We start from the raw sequence: 22,799 nt of genomic DNA, 5'->3' as shown, positions 1-22,799 counted from the left end.
GATCGTCTAGATTGGCACGGATCACGAAATGGAATGAAAGTTGATTCGAAAAAGGGAAAGTGATTCGAGAAAATATCGTGAAACGTATTGCTTCCAAAGCTATGTTCCGTAATGGAATTCTTTCCCTCGAGTTAAAAGCTTAAATTCAATTCCGTGACTTTCTTCATCCGCGATTTGTCGCTACTTCCTCTAGTCGACGCGAATCGAATAAGTTGGATAAAATATTTATTGTGACGGTGGAACGTGTAATCTTTCATGAATATTGGTATTCCATTCTATCACTTGGAATATCTTTTTTTGATTTCGTAATTTTAAAAAGAATCATCACATTTTTTAATGCATTAAAAGAAATAAAAGATAAAGTAAGATATAAAATTTTTGCATCGAAACCTATTCAGGAAATAGAGAAAACCGTATGATTGAAATTGCTTTTTGTTTTATTTCGATATCTCAATTTGTTGCCAAGATATAAAGATTTAAAGTATTTGTAATTATAACATTGTGGAAAAATTATGTACCGTGAGCTAGTGACATCTTGTCCTGAAAATAGGTACTACGCTCTTCTCGAGTGAGAGATCCGAGAAAGCAACAAAGACAGCAATAGTAAATGATTAAAAATTATCCTTTCCTTTACACGATCATATCTCAGGATCCGAAAATCGTATCGAGATAAATCAAAAAGCATTTTAAAGAGGAAGTTTCCACGCTTCTAACCATTTTTCACTTATTGATTTAAAATTATTAACTTTATAGTTATAGCGGTTTAAATTTTTTCTAATTTTAATAGAGTATAGTAGGGTTTTAAAATAAATTACGTGATAAATACGTTTATTTTTGGAAAGATATTGCTTATAATGATCTCGCTAATGGTATATATAGACACAATAAATATTGGGTATGAGAAAAAATCGCAATTAAAAACAATTCCATACTTTTACTGTTATATACAGTTTACCTTAGATTTCTGCATAACAAACAAGAAGGGAAGAATTAAAATATGTAGCTCTCATTGAATTTTTCATCGTAATCTCGAGAATAAACCAATCTATCTACTAATTTTCACCGATAGATATTAATAAATATTCCTAAACATCTCCACCATACTGCAATCGTCAATCATCTTTTAATAACAAAACTTTTAATAAATATTAATTGAAACGTTCAAGATTTCTCGCAATCTTGATATACCCACCTTGTTTCAGAGTGTCATCGTGAATGCAATAAAGGCAGCTGGTACTCTCAGGCTCGACCCTAGAAACTTCGATTCTAACCAAGTGTTCCGAACGTAAAGTTACTTGACGGTGAATGTAATCTAGAAGCAAGCATTCGAGACAGTGCGAGATTACGCGGAAATTCCACCCGCGTGTTAGAGATTGGTCAACGAAGTTGACCAAACTTCCTTCACTGGGCTAGAACAGTGACGAAAGATCCAGGCAACTGTTCCACGCCACGAACATTTCCCTTCCTCCTCCCTGTATATCTGTTATCAACTCTAAACGGTATACGGCACGCACCCTTTCTATCTTCGAATTATGCTTCAAAATGGAAACGGTTCACCGCCAATTGGATTCGAGGCGCTCATCCTCAGGCGTGAAGAGAAATCCCCTCGGTCTAGCTGTAAGGTCGAGCCCCTCGTTGGAAGAATACGAGCTTAAGGCGGAGCTTTCATTTATATACCTGTGATCGCGCTGATGAGATTGGTCAATAGAGGCGAGACACACGAAGAAAACTATTGGAGGGGGTCTCGTGTCTTTTTAGCTCTATCGGATTCGGATAAACCGTGGAACGTGCCTGGTGGCACGAGCTCGAAATAATAGGGGCGAGATAATTCGGCTGGTTGCGCGCCTCGCATACGTTTCATGGGGTGAAACTTTATCCGTGAAATTCCAACTGATGATGAGGAGCGTAGAATGAATTTACCTTTTTCTCTTTCTCTCTCTCTCTTTCTTCTTAATTACGAATCGATCAGTAAAGATTTTCAACCAATTTTTGAAGAGAACAATCTTTGAAGCTATTGATACGTTAATTGTGTTAATATTTATCATTTATTTGACCAAGTAACTTTGCTGTTTTTCGCCATTGTTACGTTATATATCATGAGATTCGGATTTATAATATTAATAATATTTAAAATTTTTTTTCGGATTTATAAATTAATAATATTTCTAGAGATAACATATTTCGTATTTAAAGATATCGATTTTTTACAAAAAAAAGAAAAGAAACGATACCTTAGAATATTTATTTATAACTTAATTCCTCTCTAGAAAAAGAAAAACCTGTAATCCCTATCAATCCCACCAATACCGTATCCCATCAATATAATCATCCGCTCCTAATTAATTTCCCAGAATACAGATTACCAGAGGAATCATCCCGTATTACAACTACTGCGGTCAATCGGTACCAACTAACCTATCATCCCAACCGGTTTCCACCCGCTCTCTTCCAAGAATAACCCGTTGCAATCTACCGCAAATCTGCTAGTTTAATTACACCAACACATGATCCACAAATCCTGTGATTAATCCTGCGAACCGCATCAATGCTCACGGTTAGAATTCGCTCGTGGTAACTTTTAATCTCGCGTATTATTACCGCCGTCGAATAAAGGATCCGAAATTTCCGCGGGCAGAGATGGAAAGCGAAAGACCAAGAGGAAGGATCGAAAAAGTGAGAGAGGGGAAGGGTGGTTGAAGCCCCTGTTGTTGCCTGGCCATCGAGGCGAGAGGGGATTACGCGAGCGTTCCGCTCGCGATTCGAAAGGCTCTCGTCTGTTCCGCGACGAAACGATCGCCGGAAGTTCGGGAAAGTTGGCGAGAGGAAGCCGTGGGGGAGGGGGCTTAGACGGGGGAGGCTTAAGGATGTACGCTGTGTTCCATTGCGGCGAGGCGCCGGCTTTCCTTTTCCTCCCGTCGTTCTTCGATGCGAGCGTATTAAAACGAAGTTTCGAGACGGAGAGGCCGCCGACTAATAGAGGAGTAAGTCAAGCCCCGGAAGTTACACACGAGCGACGGTAACGGGCTATTTAGCTCTTCCTCCGCTCGTTTAACTTTCCTCCTTTCTCGTTTGCCTTTGCTCCGCTCCTTTTCCTCCCCCTCCCCCTTTCTCTTTCTCTTCTTCTTCTTTTTTTTTGCGCTCTTTCTATTTGTCTTTCCTCTTCGAGAAGGAAGAGGTCTTTTTTTTCTCTTTTTACTTTGTTTTGTCTCGGAGCTTCTTGTCTCCTCGCAAGCCCTCTTCCTTTCTCTCCGAGCTTCCTACGTTTACCGAGCTCGTCTTGTCGTCGTTGGTGTTTGTCGTTGGTGGGTATTCTTAGATCTTCCTTGCGTGTTTTACGTTCACACGGTTTGCTCTCTCCCTTGCCTTGGTTTGGTAAATGCTTCTTGTTTGACTTGGGCGGTTGATGCGAGGGGAAGGATGAGTTGATCGGATTGTGTTTTATTAGGCGGTAAATGCAATTGGTTACGTTGCACGTTGTGCTCATACGGAAATAAAGCTTAATCTCCTCGGTCACGGTTATAACGGTATGTTACGATTAAAATTATTTTATTCAATATACGTGTCAGAATGATATAAAGCAATAAAAAGTTAAATATATAGTATTATATATAATAAAGATGAAAAGTTAATAATGAAATTTAACTTTTGAAATATAATATAATAACGAGAAAAAATTCGTCCCACTGTAGGATCCAGTAATGAACCGTAACGCTGAAGGGTTTAAATATTTTATTTAAAGTTAACGATGTTTAATTTTAATCGAAGTTTTAACTTCAGATTTATGTTAATGATTTAGAGCGTACGATTTTTTTTCACTAGTAATATCTGCCGAGAGAAACTTTATTAAAATATTATGCCATCGATATCTTTAATCTTTTATCATCTATTAGATACTAGATTTATTAAATATTGGTTCGATGAAAGGATTTCTTTTTTAAAATCATAATTTTTAATTTCGATTATATCAAACTATTACGTAAAGTACTATTAAATACACTTATCATTGTTAAATATTTTATTTTTAAAGAAAAACCAATTACCAACAAAATATATCGATAGCAGTATTTATTTACCATACATTTTTTTTGCACTGTCAGTTGCTTCAAAGAAACGAATTTAAAAACGAAAAATCATTAAACGAGCGAAAGCGATAGTACGTCCCTTTTCTTAACCGTTCTTTTCCAGGATAAAGCGGGTGACAAAGGACGCGGCCATCTCAAAAGCTCCAGCTCTGCGTTATGAAGAGTGACGGTACTTTGTCAACGATTTTCAAGTTTTATAAACAAAGAGATATAATACTATTTTTTTATCGATCGCAAAAGTATTAAGCTTCGAGCCACGGTTGGCAGCCTCGCGTCAGACTCTTCTTTTCACCTTTATCTCATCCGCTTTTTGTCCGTTTTTTTTTTCTCCTTTCCCTCCCCTCCAAACTTCGCGGTTTCCGACGAATCTCCTCCTTTCTTCCCCTCGTCATTTTTTCCTCACGTCGATTCCGCTTGAACTTTTTCTTCGCACAACTCGTCACGACTTTGATCGATGCTGGACGCTATTCAATTCTAAGTAATTTTCTTAACGCAAATTTAGCGTATCCTGGTATTCTCCCTTGAAAGCATTTACACTTTTGAAACGTGTCTTTACGAATCATTTTTCTATTTATTATTACTTGAGATAAGAGAAAGTTTGAAAGTAGACGAGAATTGAGTTTTGAAAGCGATTTTTTATGGAGAACAAAAATTATTAATATTTCTCTTGGTTAAATATCAAATATTTTTCCTGCTTATTTTTTTTTTCATTCATTACGATAATATACAATATCAAATAAGACTCTTTTTGACTATATCAATTTTATAAATTTCGTTATGTATGGATGTTTCTCCAATAAAGTATTTTTTTTTTCATATTTAATATATTATTTAATTTAATATTATTGGAAATAAATGGAAAATAAATGAAATATTGTGTTTGGACGCTATGAATGATTAATAATAAAGATGAAAAAATGAAAAAATTCATTGATAGTATAAAATTCATATTGAAATTTAATCACTTATTCACATTTTCCATTTTTTATTAATCATATACAAATTAAACATCTTCCTAAATTAATCCATTCTATCTCGAAAAATTATCATTTGATCATTTACAAGAAAAATATCATCTAATTTTTGCTAAGTAGATGCTTTGCTTGTTTATAATTTACTGCTTTTTAAGATGAGAGACAGTCGAAATCGTACAAATGAAAGATCTTTGAGATAGAACGCTCGTCTGTTTAAAAATTTCCTCTCAAACTCGCTTCTCACAAACCCGATCAAAGAGTAATGAACAGAAGCGAAGAAGGGGGATGAAAGGGTCATTAATTAGGTAACCCAAGCTTTGAAGAAGATCTGACACGAGAGCACTATCCGTAGGTGAAATTCTTGATGAACTGAAGGCCACTCTTGAAAATATTGAATCACTTTTCAATCTTCTAGCGTGATCTCCAAATAAAAAAAATCTTTGACAATAATGATTGATACGAGAATTGACTCGCGCATCTTCGTGACAATTTAACATAAAAGGATTTATTAAAAAATTGTTTGTGAAATTGAATGATGGAAATAATATGATTTGCGTTTCTAAACTGATAGATAAAAAAGATTACAAATAGTAATTTATACATTAAATCTAATTACAGATTGTATAATTTATCAACTATTTTGAAAGTGAAACTTTTGAAAATAATGCAACGAAGAATATTTTTTTCGCAAATATTATGGCATTGCATCAAAAGTGAAATTTATAAGAAAATATTCTTGAAAATTTTCTTCTCAAACATGCATTTTTCAATTACATCAGGTAACATCGTTTCAATCAAAAACTTAATTTTTAAACGTGATGCATTTTTATTTAGATGCATCTAAATCCAAATCATGTTGAGCAGAATTATACCGTTACTTTGAAAATACATTTCATCCCAACATCCCATTTTCGCAACGAAAGGCAATTCGAGAATGGATAAAACGTCGCGTCGTTTCGTGCGCCACAGAATACTCCATTTTCGAGTTCCGGACGAAAGAGTGTGCAGGCGAAAGAGTTTATTGCCACGCAATTTTTAAAATTTTTACCTCGCCTGTATTTTCATGCATGCACCCATGATTCCGTTTGTGAGACACCCTATGTAATGGACACACGATCGCGTGGCATTTCGACGAAACGGCAAAAACTGGTCGAACAACCATCGAGTGAAATTTAATTGCACGATTCGCGTGTATGCACATTGTAATAATGCATCCACCGAGGAATATTGCATCATTATTGCCACGTATTATTAACGAATTCATGTCGCGCGTAATAACGCTTCCTTTTTTCTTTTTTTTTTTTTTTTTGGAATAAAATTGTCAATGCGTTATTTCTCTTCTGTTCGTTTTCAGATTGATATTGAAAATATTTTAAAAGAGATGGTACTGATGATATCTACATTTTATATTTTATTTTATTTTATTTTATTTTTTAAAATACGTATATGTGAAGCGTAATACTTGATTTTTTATCAATAGTTTTTGTATTAATATTATATCCTTTATCTTTTGAAATCTATTCTACAAAAAATTTGAATCTCCTTGCCTGAAATTTAATGATGTTTCAAAAAAGAAATATGGATACACGTTTCAAGAAGCGTCAGTTGAAAGAATAAAAAAATTCACTTTTGAATTTTTTTACAGATAAATACGAAACTAAGAAAAATTAAAACTTAATTATGATATAACGTTGAAATCCAAATTAATTTACTTCATTGCTATCATCTTCATTACATTAGAACAATGCCACTCGAAAAATCGAAGGTCATAAGGATTGAGACAAGAAAAAAATAAAAGTATTTTCTCCCTGAACGTTTCGACAATTCGAAGATACGAAATATGCAATTTTTCATTGTAAGCACACTAGCCTGTTCTATAGGATGTATTCCCTTGTTGCAAAGGGACGCTTGTCCCCGGAAATCCTGAAGGAAGGAACCAGAACCTCGAGGCACGGATAAAAGAGAAAGAGAGATTTCCTCGTTGAAAATCGTTCGAGAGCCATTCTAGGTTTCAACGACGAAGTCGTTTCTGTAGTCGTTATGTATTTGATATAAGCGCTATTTGTCGTACGCAAATTTGATCCTGAGATGGACTGGTATCCTTCAAACACATCGGGATTGCAATTTTAGGAACACGCTGTTTGTCATCGTTGTACATTGTTCGAATATTTCTTTCCGTAAGAAGAAATATTCTATTTATTCGAAAAAGTTTTCTATGTTATGACTAAACTAAAAAATTATAGTTTTGTATGTTGTACGTGTTAAATTCCTTTTCCTTTCTGATATGTGTAACAATAATGAAAAGAAAAAGTTGAAATTTTATTATAGGATTTTATTAAAGATTAAATTACATTCAGAGATAAAAACTGAAAAATGAAATTCAATGGAAATATTATATCATGATTAAATAAATTGTCGTTCGATATTTTAGAAAAGATAATCTAAAACAATTTTGAAGAATTTGTAAAATGTTATTATCGTGATCATTAGTGTGACAGCGTAGGGAAAAAGACATCTATGATAAACGATGCAACCAGATACTCCATCAAACTTTCATGTACTCTCACGTGATCATCATTCACAATTTGCAAAATTTCATGTGTACGAACTATAACACGATAACTCCAAAAACAAATAATTGTTTAATAATTATTTCATTAAACAATTTAATTAAGTTTCACAAAAAAGTCTTGCATTACTTGTTTTATTGAATGCACTTAATAATTATATGATATAATATTTAATTTTTCTGAAAGTTTATAAACATCCTGAACCCAAATATAATCGCAACGAATGAAAAATATATGAAAGCTATATTGAATAAAATGTAATATAATCGAAAAGAGGATAAATTTTCAAATCCCCTTTAACTTGTATCATTTTGTATACTAAATATTTAATATATTCATACATTATTTGGTAAAATACATTTGGAGGATCGATTCTAAAAGATTCAAAAATTTCCATTGAAGCTTATTTATGAACTTGTAACCGATTCATTTTACAACAATGAGCATCTTGCTTCTGCAAACTTAAAAATGCTTATAACTTAACAAATAAACGTCAACCGAAATTTTGTAACCATTTTTATTTTGCTCTCTAAAATCAATCCTTCAAATAATTTGTCCCGCCAATAAAATCAACACCTTGAACAAGCTCTGCTCAAGCCATAATTTAATAAAAAAAATGACAGTTTAACGATTTATTTCGACAATTCAACTACAGGCGGGAAGATATGATGAAAATTGATCAAACGCTTCAGGCTAACCAAGCAAAACCAAGATATCCGACACGCGGTGTTACTCGAGGAGGTTAAATAAGAGAGGGTGGTTGCAGAGGGAAAATAGTAGCTGCCTGTTTCCTCTGCTTCTTCTCCTTCTTCTCCTGGGTGAAAGATAAACGCGCAGACAGACGAATAGTTGCCCGGAGGGGTAGGAGGATGAAGTTAGCACGCGTCTGGCATACGGTCCCGAGCTGTTAAAACCTGCCAGAGAGTAGACACCAAATGCTATTCTGCACACGGCTTTCACGGTCCTGCACACATATATATTCAATGCCCGTAAGAAATAGAAACAAAAATCGAAAACTGCGGCAAAAGTTGAGAATTCTCGTTTAACGGATTACTGAATCATTGATAAAAGAGTGACCAACTGTTTGAGAGGCCATGTTTTCCGCGAATTTGCAAATGGGGTTGTAAAAGTAAAATATTAAACTCTCTAAGTTGTATGTTTCGATGAGGAGATGTATATATGCATATTTTTTTTTCTGTCGCTTTTATGGGATATGTATGTTGATTGGATTTGTAGGGATAATAAGAAAATTGGAAGATGGCTGCTTAGGGGAATATGGTTATGGGATAATGGTGTTTCAGGGACGGAAAGTTTTAAATTTTAAGTACTTTTAATGGAAAATGGAGTTTGCAACTGTAATCATGTATCGTTCAGTTGACTCCCTTTTAAGTACTTAACCCTTTGCCGCTCTATGTCGATGCGAACTTAATATTTTATTTAACGTCCATATGTTGCAAAAAAAGATTTGATCATTTAAGCGTTCAATAAGAAGGATATTTAATTATAGTAATGTTTCGTTGTTGTTAATTTTCGTTAATATGAAAAATCTTTTTATATTTGTAAAAATTTTTTGTACATACTTTTTTTATACATTTGTAAAATCGAAAAGATTTTAATTTAAAAATTTTAATTCGAGAAAATTAAAAAAATTAAATATCGATATCCGTGATTATTTGGAAAGCGAAATTAAATTGATGATTTGCCCAGTAACGAAGGTAAATTCTTATAATTTCGATTAAGATTTGGATCGTAAAATGATTATTTTATTTAGATTCGCGAGATGAAATGCGCTTTAAAAAAAAAAAAAAATAACGAAGCAATCTCGATTACAAATCCAATTCCATTCAAAGCCATAAACATTTTAACGAATCGTTTTTATCGTGATATCCCATCAAGATTCCGATTGGAAATTCTTTTAAGAAACTTTTAAAGGTAACTTTTCGTTATATAACACCATTTGATTATAACTTTTTAATTGAACGTGCAATTATTCGAATAGTTTAATAATTGAATAATTTCAATTATTTTTAACAATATATCACATAACGATGCTTTTGAACTACTCTTTCATTCTCTCTCTCTCTCTCTCTCTCTCTCTCTCTCTCTTTCTTAATACAATTTTATAAAATATATTTAAAGAATTAATGTTTTAACATTGTAATCTTATAATATTTATATATAATGTGAATAATTTATGAATCTGTTTAAATTTTGCAGAATTTTACATATATATTATATCGTGTCTATATTATTAGTAACAACATCGTTACAATGAAGTAAGGATATCTACACGAGATAAAAAGCAAATAAGAAAAACCACCTATTAAACGTTTCTGGAATAATGGAATAAAAAAAATATTATTCAAAAGTTCTTTTCCATGCTACATTAATCCTAAACAAAAAGAATCAAATCGAGGAAGCAACATCATTCCGTTTCCTCGGTTCAACGTTCGACTTTTCCACCACGCAACGTATTATGCTGCTGAAGCCTTCATTAAATCAGTTTTTTTTTTCCTCCCTCCGTGGAGAATCTCCCCTGCAATTTCCACGCGAGTCGCCTCTCGCATCTACTTTCACGATCAAAGTGCAATATTCACAGAGGCGAAAAGAAAGCTAATCGGCAGGAAATCGTTCGGTAACCGACCACGCACATACATGAATCGGATGCGCACACATTGCATGGAAAAATCGAACGCTTATTTCAGCGCTCGTCTCGATCTTCGTCTTCGCTCTCTCGGATCTCTAATTATTAGCCACGATTCTCTCTGGCTACCGACCCTCGTTAAGTCCCGAACCTTGCTGATTATTGTGCACGCTTCGACGATGTAATTACCGTGCGCGTCTTTTATTTTTCTGCCCCCGTAAGATGCCGAGGATCGAGGTCTTGATCGATAAATCATGGCAGGCAAACTTTGCATGCAAAAGAATCGATTATCGTGTGCATATCTATTTCATGATTGCTTGTGATGTTTGATGATACACAAAAGATTGTAAATTTGAGGTGACAATTTTTTTTGGTTCGAGTAAAGTTGAATAATTCGAAGACACGAAGATATTTAAATGTACACAAATATATATCAGTGAAAATTTTCAATCTTGTATCATGGATTTATTAGTAATAGAATCTAGTATTAAGAAATAAAATTGTAATAGAATTCACGTGTTTACTTTGAAAAGAAATATAAAATTTTTCGAATGTTTAATTTCATGGCAAAAAAGGGGAATTCTTTCTGAAACGAGTCATATGAAAATTGAGCACTGCTGATAGATAAAATCTTTTTTTAATCTTCCGAGCAAATAAAAAGGACAAACATTGCCACTTCATGAAATAAAAATTGTTTTCCAGTGAATATACTGTCACTTTTTCCTGTGAAATATTACATTCTATTCTACCCTTCTATTTTTATTCATTCCTCGAATTTTGGTACAGGTTTCAACACTCAAACAATTTCCCAATTCTTTCTTTTCATTTTGGACAATGCCACGCTTCGTTTCCAAACGACACGTCGAATGGTATCGATGTTTGAAAATCACTTGTTCAAAAAAGGGAGAACAGTTACGCTTTTGGCAACTTTGGCCCCCTTGGTGTTGCACTGCGCGGAATCCAGAGCATTCTTGTGTCCCGAATTTATCGTCACCAATTTAACAACTTTCAATTCTATTATGGGCAAGTGATAAAGTCCGATCGTTGCAAACTACTTTCGTTTAAAAAGAATGTTTAAACATATGTCGAATATTTTTCTCGTTGAACTGATACAATTATTTCACATAATCAATTTTTCTTTTTTTCAATTAATATTATTAAATTAATATTATTACTTTATTTTGAATCTTAGATCTCATCTTTTATTTAAAAAATAAATATTTCTTTTGCTTCTGTACACTGATCTTTTATTTAAAACGATTTAAATAAATATATGAATATATTCGTAAATATCTTGTTAGATGATAGAACAATAATGTTTCATCATCAAATAACCAAAAGAAAGTAATATAATTACAAAATTAAAAACGACATACAATTAGCAAACCATTTATCTTTGAAATTTAAAAACGAGTATAAATATGAATCTATTGCAATGATAAAGTTCGATATAAATTAGCGTTATTGCTTGTCATCGCGAATAAAATTTCGGTTTGAGGAAGCTTTTAACAATATCGAAGTCCTTTAAAAACTAGCCACTACTATTCTACGAGAGCTGAGTCGTAAAAAGCAGAGAGACGAAAGGTTATAAAAGGACGAACGAGGTTTGATGGATTTCATCATCGAACTTTTTACTAGCCTATATAAAAGGAAATCGGTACATCTTGCAAACAAGAATGAACGGCACTCACGGAGCGCCCAAGTGGAAATATTACGATTTATGGACAGTGCTTTTCATTGAATCACCTTTGGTTGATTGACATAAAACTATTTTAATCTTACTACGTTGGTATTTCGGGTAGATAAAACAATGGGGGATAAAACAATTTTATTCTCTAAAATATCACAGCTTCCTGAATAAAAGATAAAGTATCTATCTCAAAATAGTATTCAAAATAGAATATAGAAATATCTTTTGTCGTATTAAAAAAATACACATTATGAGATCGATATGACATCAGAAATACGAAAATATATATGTGTTGAAGTAAAATATTTTAGAAACTTATAAAATATCCAATGAAAAATTCGAAAATAGTGATAGTAATTATCATAAATAAAAAAAAAAGATTTCTTTTACAAATTTTTATAATTAATTAATATAATCATTCTCAATGAACGAAAATAAAATTTATACTTATATTCGATATATTCGTTTATACAGAAATATATGGAATCTCTCGATTCTAATGAAGGTAACATTGTCTTTATACCTGCCAATTATGCGAGAATTTGCACGTGAATAGAGCATAGAAATTCTGACAATGATGAAGTTAGACAAACTATTGATTCAGAGATAGGGATCAAAATAACTTCATCGAAGGTCTCCATGTCCGTTCTACGTAACAACATTCTGTAACTAACATTCAAACTCGCAGAAATTCATCTTATTGTTAGAAATAAACTTCATACAACTGTTCCATAGAACCGCTTCAAAATGATGTTGAATATCGTGGAGAGAAATGTATTAGATAAGCGTTTCTCAAACTCTACCAAATGCGCAATATAACAATTCCATTGTAATAATTATAAACGTTTGAACGTTTGGACGCACCATACGATATCATATATTTATAAAATTCATTGCATATTTTTATAAAACCTTTGAAGAAAATTAAAATCCAAATTTTTCTTTTTAATTTAATAAAAATCCTTTGCAGTATTTATATTTGCTTTAATAAAATCTACCTATAATTCGAGAGATAGAGCCGAATTTTCATTTCTACTTATTCACTATACAAATACCACTTACATTTATTAAAAAAAAATTCCTTCTCTAAAATAATCCCTCTCCATCAGCCAATCGATTATTGAATCATACCCCCTCCCTTCCTCCAGCGTGAGAATCTTCCCTGCATCGAATGAAACGGGCTCATTCTCGCGATGGTCAAACTTTGCCCCCGAAGTTCGCCGCGAAAAGCGTAAGTTGAGCTCGCGTAATTTAGCGAACTCCACCACGCCAACTTTCATGCTCATTCTCCCCCTCCCTCCCAAGAATCAAGGGAATCCTGAGACGCGAGGCAACTTAATTAAATTCGATAAAATGTCCCGGGCACGGGCTCGGGAATGGACGGGTACAGGGTCGAGGCGAGCTCAGGGTCCGCTCGTAAAGCGTGAATTACGATACCCTGTAAAACGAGTCGACTTACGTGTCAATGGGGGAAGGGGGAGGCGTTGACACACGGGGTCTCCTTTTTTACTTCCCTTCACCCTTTCGAGTTACGATTAATTTCTCTCCTTCTTTTTTCTCTCCTTCTCTCGCCGAGTTTCCTCTCCGAGTAGCCACGTAGCAGCACGTGCCGTTTTATGGCCCGTGCTTCTTCGATACACCACCGTGTCGATTGCGAAACCCTTGCGTCACGCGTATAAATATATATACTTGTATAAATATCGAGCGCCGGGAACCGCTCGGTTCTCGAGACACGACGTGGGCGTGTGTGTGTGTGTGTGTTCTCGCACACGTCGTAACTCATAAGGGAGATTAATGTCTCCGGCGCAACTGGAGAACTGTAAAGCTTCGCTACAGAACTGTTCTGTTCTGTAGGAAAGCTGTTACTCGCGGAGGAAACTGGGATCGTGATGCGACTGTGGAACGTCGTAAAGAGCAGCTTTGAGTATTCAACCTGGCCTTTTCCCGTTCCTACGAGAAAATTTGGCCTTTCTTTATCGATAACTCTGCGTGAATAAAAAAATGGCCTATCAGGAATAACAACACGATGTTTTTCCATTATTCGGTTTTCTTCTTCTTCCTCCTTTTTCTTCTTTGTATTGTTATATGTTTCTTTGTATTGTTATATCATTGAGCTTTCGAACGGAGGCAATGTACTGCTTTTGATTTGAAGCTTTGCACGCGCGAACAAAGACAGTCGATTAATAAGGGAATATTGAGATTAAAATTATTGAGTATGGCAAGGAAGAATTTAATAAGAATAAAAGAATAAGAATTGTTTTAATCGATTGTTGTTTTAATTAATGGTGTGATTAGAAGAGAAATTTGTTGCTTTATAATTTATTATAAGTGTAAATGTATATAATCTATGTAAAGAAAATCGATATATTAATATCATTTACTTAAAAATATCTTTCAGTAATCGTATTTTTCATTTTTTTTTAATACACAAAGTGTATTAGTTAACGATAGAAAATTAAATGGAAATAATTTTAACTTTAATTTATTAAATAAATCATTTATATTATTGATAGTAAAGAGAAACTAATTAACTTCTGTGTAATATTATAATATATTATTTATAGAAGTATATACAATTGGTCATCAAATAATTAAACAATTTTGTGTCAAATCATATATGGAAATGATTATAAATTCGTTAATACTATAAAAATTTTATAGCATTATCCTCGCAACAATAGAATTTTTCATATAATAAAAATATGATGCATAATAAATATATAATATAAATATGATGCATAATTTAAGAAAAGTCGAAACTTTGATAAAGCATTAATTAACTAAAGATAGTTTCTGATTAATATATCCTATCTTCTAATCTTTGAATCATTTTACATACAATTCGTAAAATTTAAAATATTTTTGAAATGGCATTATATTTATATAATGGCACATATATTTCATATAAATTATTATCAGCATTCAAAAATATAATAATTCTAAATTCCATTTAAAATTAGTCATACTATAAGATGAATTCTTTAAAAGTATAATTTACTTGGACGAGGTACGGATGGATTTCTGCGAAAAAATAATTTCTCATCTATCTTTTCTCTGCAACTGAAAGGAAACTGATACTTTCGAGACGAGATTCTAAAAGAATTTGCAATACAATTTGGTAGGATGGCCGTATACTTGAAAGTATTGCTAAACTTTGAAGCAGTGATGGTAATTAGATAGACGATATTCTTCGAATCGATTGTAAAAGAAAAAAAAACACATCCTTATAGTCACAGCTCATTCTTAAATCGGCTTTGCGTACTTAGTAAAGTAAATCGGAGATATACATAATCTCATTTTGAGATGGGGATCGTCAAAGGGAATCCATAAAATCGCGACAACTGCGTATGTATAGGGTGTCCCCGAATTGCGTGAAATAATTGGTTATCAGAAATTTAGAGAATACAATCATCTGACAATTTATAGAATTTTTCATCTTCACATTATATATAAATTATTATTGTTGAAATGGATAATTATTAACCGTGTAATGTACTTTAAGCTCTAATATACAAAGCAAAATTATGAACGTTTAACGAATTACATATTTCATGTCAAATCGAAAACAGATAAAATATTGATCGTATTCATCGATGAATTACACTACGTATAAATTTCTATTAATGAACCAACCATGCGCAAAATATTTTTAAAAATATCTTATTTCAGCATTATAACCCCAAAGTGATATAAACGAAATTACGATATCACTATAGGGAAAAAGAAAAAAATAAAAGAAAAGAAAAAAATAATCGATAACTAGGAAAAACGATATCCAACAGAAGGGTTAATAGAGCCGAGAGAGCAAGGTGGACGATTAAAAGCGGTTCCATAACAAATGAAACATTCACGATTGAAATTTACGGGGGTTGCTCGGGTAAGCTTGCAAGCACAGCTTTATTTACGCGAACCGGCTGCCTACTTTGCTCCACGGTAATTACTACGGCAATTACATCGCGATTTACAGTAATTACAAGTTTTACTGGTTGAGTGGAACCTGAACTGTGCCCGTCGCGGCACTCTATACCAAGCGGGGGCACCTTTCGCCATAAAAAGCTCTCTCAAGCACCAGTAGAAACCATTAATCTACCTGCTACATTGTGGTCCACAATACATCTGGACTTAACAGAGGAATCGTCCCCTGTGCCAAGGGAATTTTTCTTCCAGCGACTGCCATTTTAATAGTTACTGCTTTTCCTTCCCTTCATTTCAAAAATGAAATGAATGAATCCAAAAGAGGACATTAAAAAACGAAATGAGAATTGTATGTTTGATGCCGTGTATATGTAATCTGTTTTATCCGTGTTTTCTTATGTGAAAAGGTTTTTGATTGTTTGAAAATCGAATGGTACTTTATTCGAATCAGGAAGTGTGTTCACAGCTGTGTGTTCACGTTTTTTAATATATAAAAAGATTTATAATATACATTGAGTACATAAATATTGAAAATATTTTGAATTAAGTTATTAATCGTTACGATATCTTAAATTCCATTGAGATGATTCTTTGATGAATTATATTAAAAATGTAAGTTAATAAAAATTAAAAGCAAAAGATGATCTACAATCTAAATTTGATGATTGTTCAACAAACAATCAAAATTTTAGTAAATTATAAAAATAAAATATTATTGAATGTAATTAATAAATTTTTCATTGACTATATATTAGGAAAATTAATAATACGATGTAATTATACATAACGTTATATCTTATTCATCAACTTATTACGAAATGATAATGTTATAAACAATATTAAAATGCTTTACATAAATTCTCAATTCATTAGTCACTTATGGACAGAGGTGATGTTTTCCAGTCACGACTGTGTTCGAATATTACAATAATTTTGATCAGTGGACGTCATGTAGCCACCCACATGCGTCACTGCCAGATATTTTCGACGTCCACCGTCGCTTATTTGGTTTCATACGAACGCGTGCTCGGCAAACCATGGCTTATTAGCATTAATAATTTGGCAACATTTAATAAACAATCAGCCAATCTAGTTTCATCTGTCGGTTGAGTCTAGTTAAAGAACTTGATCGATAGTAAACTGCATTGTAAAGCAATATTGTGAATAATTAATATTCATAATATTATATATCGTTCCTAAATATTCATTTTAATTTTATCACAATTATTTAATTATATTTAATTTTAATTCCAATTAAAAAACATTTTAAGAAATGAATTTACTATTGAAAGAGGATAAAATTTTTTAAATAATTATTTAAAGAAATTGTATTGTTTGAATTATTAAAATTATTATAGTGAATTAAAAATAAAAATTATATTTTTCAATGATAAAAAAATTTCCAATTTTTTACACAAATTATAGAAAATCTCGATTATTAAATTTAAATACAATTCAAATCTTAATTATTTTTTACGAATACAACTAATAAATTAATAATTTATAACTCTAATTAATTTATATCATTTCATAATATAAATTAGACAATACAACAATAGAAAATACTAGGTATTTATATTGGTTTCGTATGAAACCAACAAACATATCACAAATAAATATCAATATTTTAATATCAACCACAAGTAAATATATGTGATTTTTATCACAATTCCATGCAACAAAATAATATAAATATATGTTCAAAAACTTACGATTAATTCCGGAAGAGGGTAGGGATGAACAGCCACACAATACAAACACGTATACAACACACTAGACATAATGTCTTTTTCAATATACTACACAAAATATAAAAATAAGAATGTAAAATAACACCCTTATGTAGTAAAGAAACTGTTAATCAATTATTCAGATTGACAGGTATATATAGTCGATAGGGTATATTGCACTAGCGAGTACTTGAAGCCGCCTAGCGGTATGATCGGTATTACGATTCGGGGTGCAAGCCGATCAAAGCGGCAATTTAAATTTATACAATTCTGCGATATATATCGATTGCTGAGACATCTTTTTCATTCAAAATTATTTTTACATAATAAAAAATATTATTTATCAAATATAAATATACAAATATTATTATTGTAAAAAAAGATTTATAAATTAAATTCCTTTATATAAAGCAACTTTTATTTTTTTCTTAATACAATTCTTTTAGGTATAATACTAAATTCATAAAAAAATTTATAGATAAATTACAGAATAAATGTTATATACAATAATTGATCTAAATTGGAAGAAAAATAATCGTTTAGATATTTGTATTTGTGCAAGATAATAATAATTCAAGATAATAATAATCAATACTTGACAAAAATGCACGGAAATTCGCGAAAATAAATAATGAATTATTAAATTATGCATTTCTTTCTGAACTTAAACTTAATTAAACATCATTTCAATAAAAAGAGAATAAAAAAAAATTAGAATATTGTGTTCATAAAGAAAATTAATCAAACAGAATTCATAATTTGTAATATAAAGAATCACAAAATTTGATTACGTAATCATTAGTACAAAAAACTTACAAGTAATTAAAGTTCAGGGTACATTATACTAATAATTTAATAACATTAAGAAGAGATCCTCATAGGATTGAGAAATTACTCTTGTTATTATTACTTTATGACTATGAACCTTGACATTTTCATCCTTTCCTGTTAACGCTATCCTTTTACAGTTGCATTAATATCATGAGAAAGATAACGAACGATACTCGAACGACGACTGGCTAGTACATCTTAATAGCTTCACTTCGTTCCACCATTATCGTAAAATGATCCTGTATGCCACTCGAGGAAATAATTAACACAGAAATAAGATCTATCGCCGCACGAATTTAGATTATAACGACAAGAGTGAGTGAGATAATATCAATAATTTTCATCCAGCTATCATCCCATATGTATTACGTAAATATTAATAAATATTAAATATTTTTATATTCGTTAAAATTTCAATAAAATTTTACAACACAATTGAAACAATTTTATTAATACATCGTAATATATCAATTAAAAAAAATAACAAAATCGATCTCTCAGTCAATCTTTACAATCCTCCCATTTAAATTCCGTATAAAAAATAATTCAGCACATCGATAAACTATCAGAAAATATCGCATTGGGACAGAATATCGTTTCTCGTAAAACTCGAGAACAAAGGAGAGGAAAGAAAAGGATCGAAAACGGATTCTTTCAAGTGGAATAATATTATATTTCATTTCGGCGAAGCGGGGAGAAACGAAAACATTGAAGAAAAATAAGTTAAATTTACGTATCCAATGAAAAAAAAAAGAGAGAAAATAAATGCGACCGATATTCTTGGCACGAAAGGGATCATCCAGATCGTGGAATTCAAGATGTTCCCGCGCATTTCTTGAAACAAGAAGATCACTTATTTACGAGGCTGCCAACCTAAAGGCCTAAAAGAAGGAAAGGATGGAAAAAAAGGCGGGTATTGCGTTTGATGTTACCTCGAATTGGCTAGTTAAGAAGCAGGATTCGTTGACGGATTCGTTTTCCGCGTAGAAAGGTTATTTATGAATCGTGAGTCGTGGCATCGATCCGTACCGGGAACGACGTGGGCGTTCGAGAATTCTTCGCCAATGGAACGGATCGCGATGCACGCTACACATCCGGCGAATTAGACGACCGATATATCGGCCAACTATGGAGGAAAATGGTGAAGAACCTATTCGTGGCAAATCGACGATAAACTTTCACGGCATTAATGGTTAAGGGAACGATGCTTTATAAGTTATCGCTCTTCTTACTTCTTTATTGCATTTTGTCTAAAGATTGACAATTATTTTGTGAAGCTTTATGGGGAAATTTTGTTATTTTTTTATCGTTATTTAATAACAAATAAAAACAAGTCGCATAATGTTAACAATACATTCCTGTTTTCTATAAATATATCATTGAATGATATAATTCTTAATGGAGTAAATTTGAATTAATTTTCCGTTCAGTTTGGTAATTGACGCTTATTAATTATTAACGTTCATAGATATTCTTCAATCGGATTGATTGACATTGTTATAATGAAAAATTGAAGGAAATATTTGGAATACATTTCAGTAATTAAAAATTTTAATATTTTATAACGTTATCGATAAATATGTCACAATAGTTTAAATAATTAATGTTAGACAGGTTATATAATTAGGATAATCGATATAATCGATTCCTACAAGTATAATTTATACACAATTGTTAAAATACATTTAGTAATTTTATTCAAATATTATCCATTCATCATTTATCATTTATTATTTACGTGTTATAGATACAAATTTACCTAAAATACTTCTTTTTAAATAAATAATAACCATTCGAACAAATTAATATTTATAAACAAATGGAATTTCAATTATTTACCGAGTAAATATTACTCCAAACAAAATTTTCTATTTCTCTATGATATCTCTTCTATTATCGAACAAATTTGACAATAGAATTCACAAATCTTACAATACGAGAAATTTAACGTAGAAACTTGTTCGATCAATGATAGTTTCAGTCAGAATTGACAGACAAACTTTACAACGGTTCATCTTCAGACACACATCCACCTATCCATCCCCAACTCAACGGTTCCTCGATTTTCGCGGCTATTTCCCAACTTTGCAAGAGGGTGCATCATCGACCTAAGATGGAAATCTATGTAACAGTGGGTCCATTACAACCGTGGTGCAGAGTGTCAGTGATCGATGAGATCCTTGGGAACGATCAATCCTGGGAGCAGTGGTGCAATCGTTGATTTTCGTCTGACAACGATGGCAAACATGTCAATCAAGGAAGAAGAGAGATAAGGGGTGGCGGTGTTGGCGGATACACCTCGTCACCCTGTACCTCGTTAAAACGTGATAACTCCATCTACATGTAAATCTAATCGGGTAGGGGTGGTGAGGATATCAAACCACCCTCGTTAACCACAGTCAGCATCGTGAACCTGGCCAAAACGAGTCAGTCGACGACTGCCTTAAACTCGGCAAGCCACGAGTTGAACCGTCAACGCGTATGTCTACCACTGAATTCCCGTGTAATGAGACCTAATCCCGAAGGATGTCTTCTCTGTGTAACTCGCGTGCACCATCTTGGTTGGATTTCTATTGCCTTGTAAAACCATCCAATCCGCCCACGAGGAAACGAATGCGGTTAATTATCTTCGTTGATCCGCGTACTTCGTATGATTTAATTCCTTTTTGGTTTGTTGGTTATATTTGGATCGTGACAGTGGATTTTAACAATTTTTTTTAAGAGATTTCTTCTGTTCGTCTCTTAGAAGAGATGGTGTTCGATTCTTGATAAAATTTGTGAAAGATTGTTCATACTCGGATGGGTAAAAACAAAATGTTTAAAGATGAATATAAAGAATATCTCTTTTTTTAATATCTAAGGATGTTAGAGGTATAAGATAGATTTATTGTTTCGTTTTAATATTTTATAGACACATTTTTGTGTCAAGAAGGAAAATGTAAACTTTAAGTAAAGCTTAAGATTGCATTGAAACTATTTATTCTAAGAATAATACTTAAAGTTTGAAAACTATCATTTATTCGATATTTTTTCTTATAATTTATATTGTTCATTATGCATTATTGTATGAAGTAAATATTACAGTTTATAAAATATTAGTTTTATTCCATTTTTGAAGTATTTCAAACTATAAAATCTTTATATCTTTCATATTCTATGAATCAAGCATTATCATAAAATTCTCAAGAATTCTCTATTAATCTTCAGTTAATTGTGATTACATCATCGAGTTTCCCCGTAATAATATTGAAGAAAAATAAAAGTTTCAAACTTGATCAACAAGTTTTCAAGCTTAAACAACTTTTACTTCATTTTATCGTAATACAATTAACCAATAACATTTCATTTTTTCATTTTCAGTTCCAGTGATTACTATCAGCGGGGTTGTAGGAAACAAAGTGCACCTTCCTTGTGATATTCGTTCTGCCGACAACGACGAAGTGAGCATGGTACTGTGGTACAAGGAGGGTGCTGGAGAACCCATCTACAGGTGAGCTAGCAATAACGCAAATCGAAATTGCAATCGATCGAAACAAACTATTAATTCTTACCCCCTCCTCCCTCTTCCCCTCCACTCATCATCACGATTCATGTACCGCGATAAAAAGTCACGAATTCGTCAGAAATTCTCTACCAACGGGGTTACGTATCGCGTCATCTAAAATTTTCCCAAAACTCGATAATCCGGGAATATAAATTGCTCGGAAGAAATAAAACGAGGAGCACTGCAGGCGTGGCCGTAGGGGTGGATAAAGGACGGTCCAGAAATTCCTCGCGTTATTTTCCACGGTGAACTTCATTTGCTTGCCGACTCGCTATTTCGCTTCCGCGACCCGTGAAATTTTGCATATAGAATGGTGCTTGGCCCGCAAACCTTCGAACCTCGCTTCCCCCTCCCCATCCCCTCAAAGAAGCGCGACAGACTCGCCTTCGACCAAGAGGGTGCGGAAACACCGGGATCGCGTGGAATCTCTTGGCGCTGCTCGGATCATATTTAAGAAATGTAATAAGGTGTAAGATATGTGAGGGGGCAGGCGATGCATCGTCTCCTGCCTCCCTCCCATCTCCTTCTCTCTCCTCCGCTTCTGTCTAAAAAAGAGAAAAGGCGGAGGTATATGTGAATCGCGGGGGGCATAGGTCGTCGCCTGTTGTAAAGTCAGTTTAATCCTCCCCCGTGGGGGGAGGGAGAGGAGGGAGAACCTTAAATTTAGAGGCAGACAGACGCGCCCCCTTGTATCTTTCTCGACTTCGAGCTTTCCGCGTACTATTCCTCCGGTGGAGCAGTAAAATATTTATGGTTAGGCACGCTTCCTCGCTTATCATACGTGCACCAGACTGTTAAAGACGGGAAATAGCAAATATC

The 22,799-nt window shown here is 32.9% G+C and overlaps 1 protein-coding gene and 1 long non-coding RNA gene across 3 annotated transcripts in view; one reads left to right on the top strand and one right to left on the bottom strand.

The window, feature by feature from the left end:
* The window catches only part of LOC114577982 (uncharacterized), a 93,948-nt gene extending 76,124 nt beyond the window's left edge, over positions 1-17,824 (bottom strand). The window contains exon 1 of the long non-coding RNA XR_003698513.2: positions 17,588-17,824. This is a non-coding gene — a long non-coding RNA (uncharacterized LOC114577982). The remainder of the gene's footprint in view (positions 1-17,587) is intronic.
* The window catches only part of LOC108001387 (hemicentin-2), a 146,437-nt gene that overhangs the window by 71,820 nt on the left and 51,818 nt on the right, over positions 1-22,799 (top strand). For both annotated transcript variants that reach the window (XM_062074569.1, XM_017062372.3), the window contains exon 2: positions 21,797-21,926. In XM_062074569.1, coding sequence (XP_061930553.1) covers positions 21,797-21,926 — 130 coding nt within the window. The remainder of the gene's footprint in view (positions 1-21,796; positions 21,927-22,799) is intronic.

Source organism: Apis cerana, linkage group LG5, assembly GCF_029169275.1.
Source record: "Apis cerana isolate GH-2021 linkage group LG5, AcerK_1.0, whole genome shotgun sequence".
NCBI classification, from domain to species: Eukaryota; Metazoa; Arthropoda; class Insecta; order Hymenoptera; family Apidae; genus Apis; species Apis cerana.
Note: the sequence above shows the minus strand (reverse complement) of the source record. Positions and strands in the feature narration are given on the sequence as shown.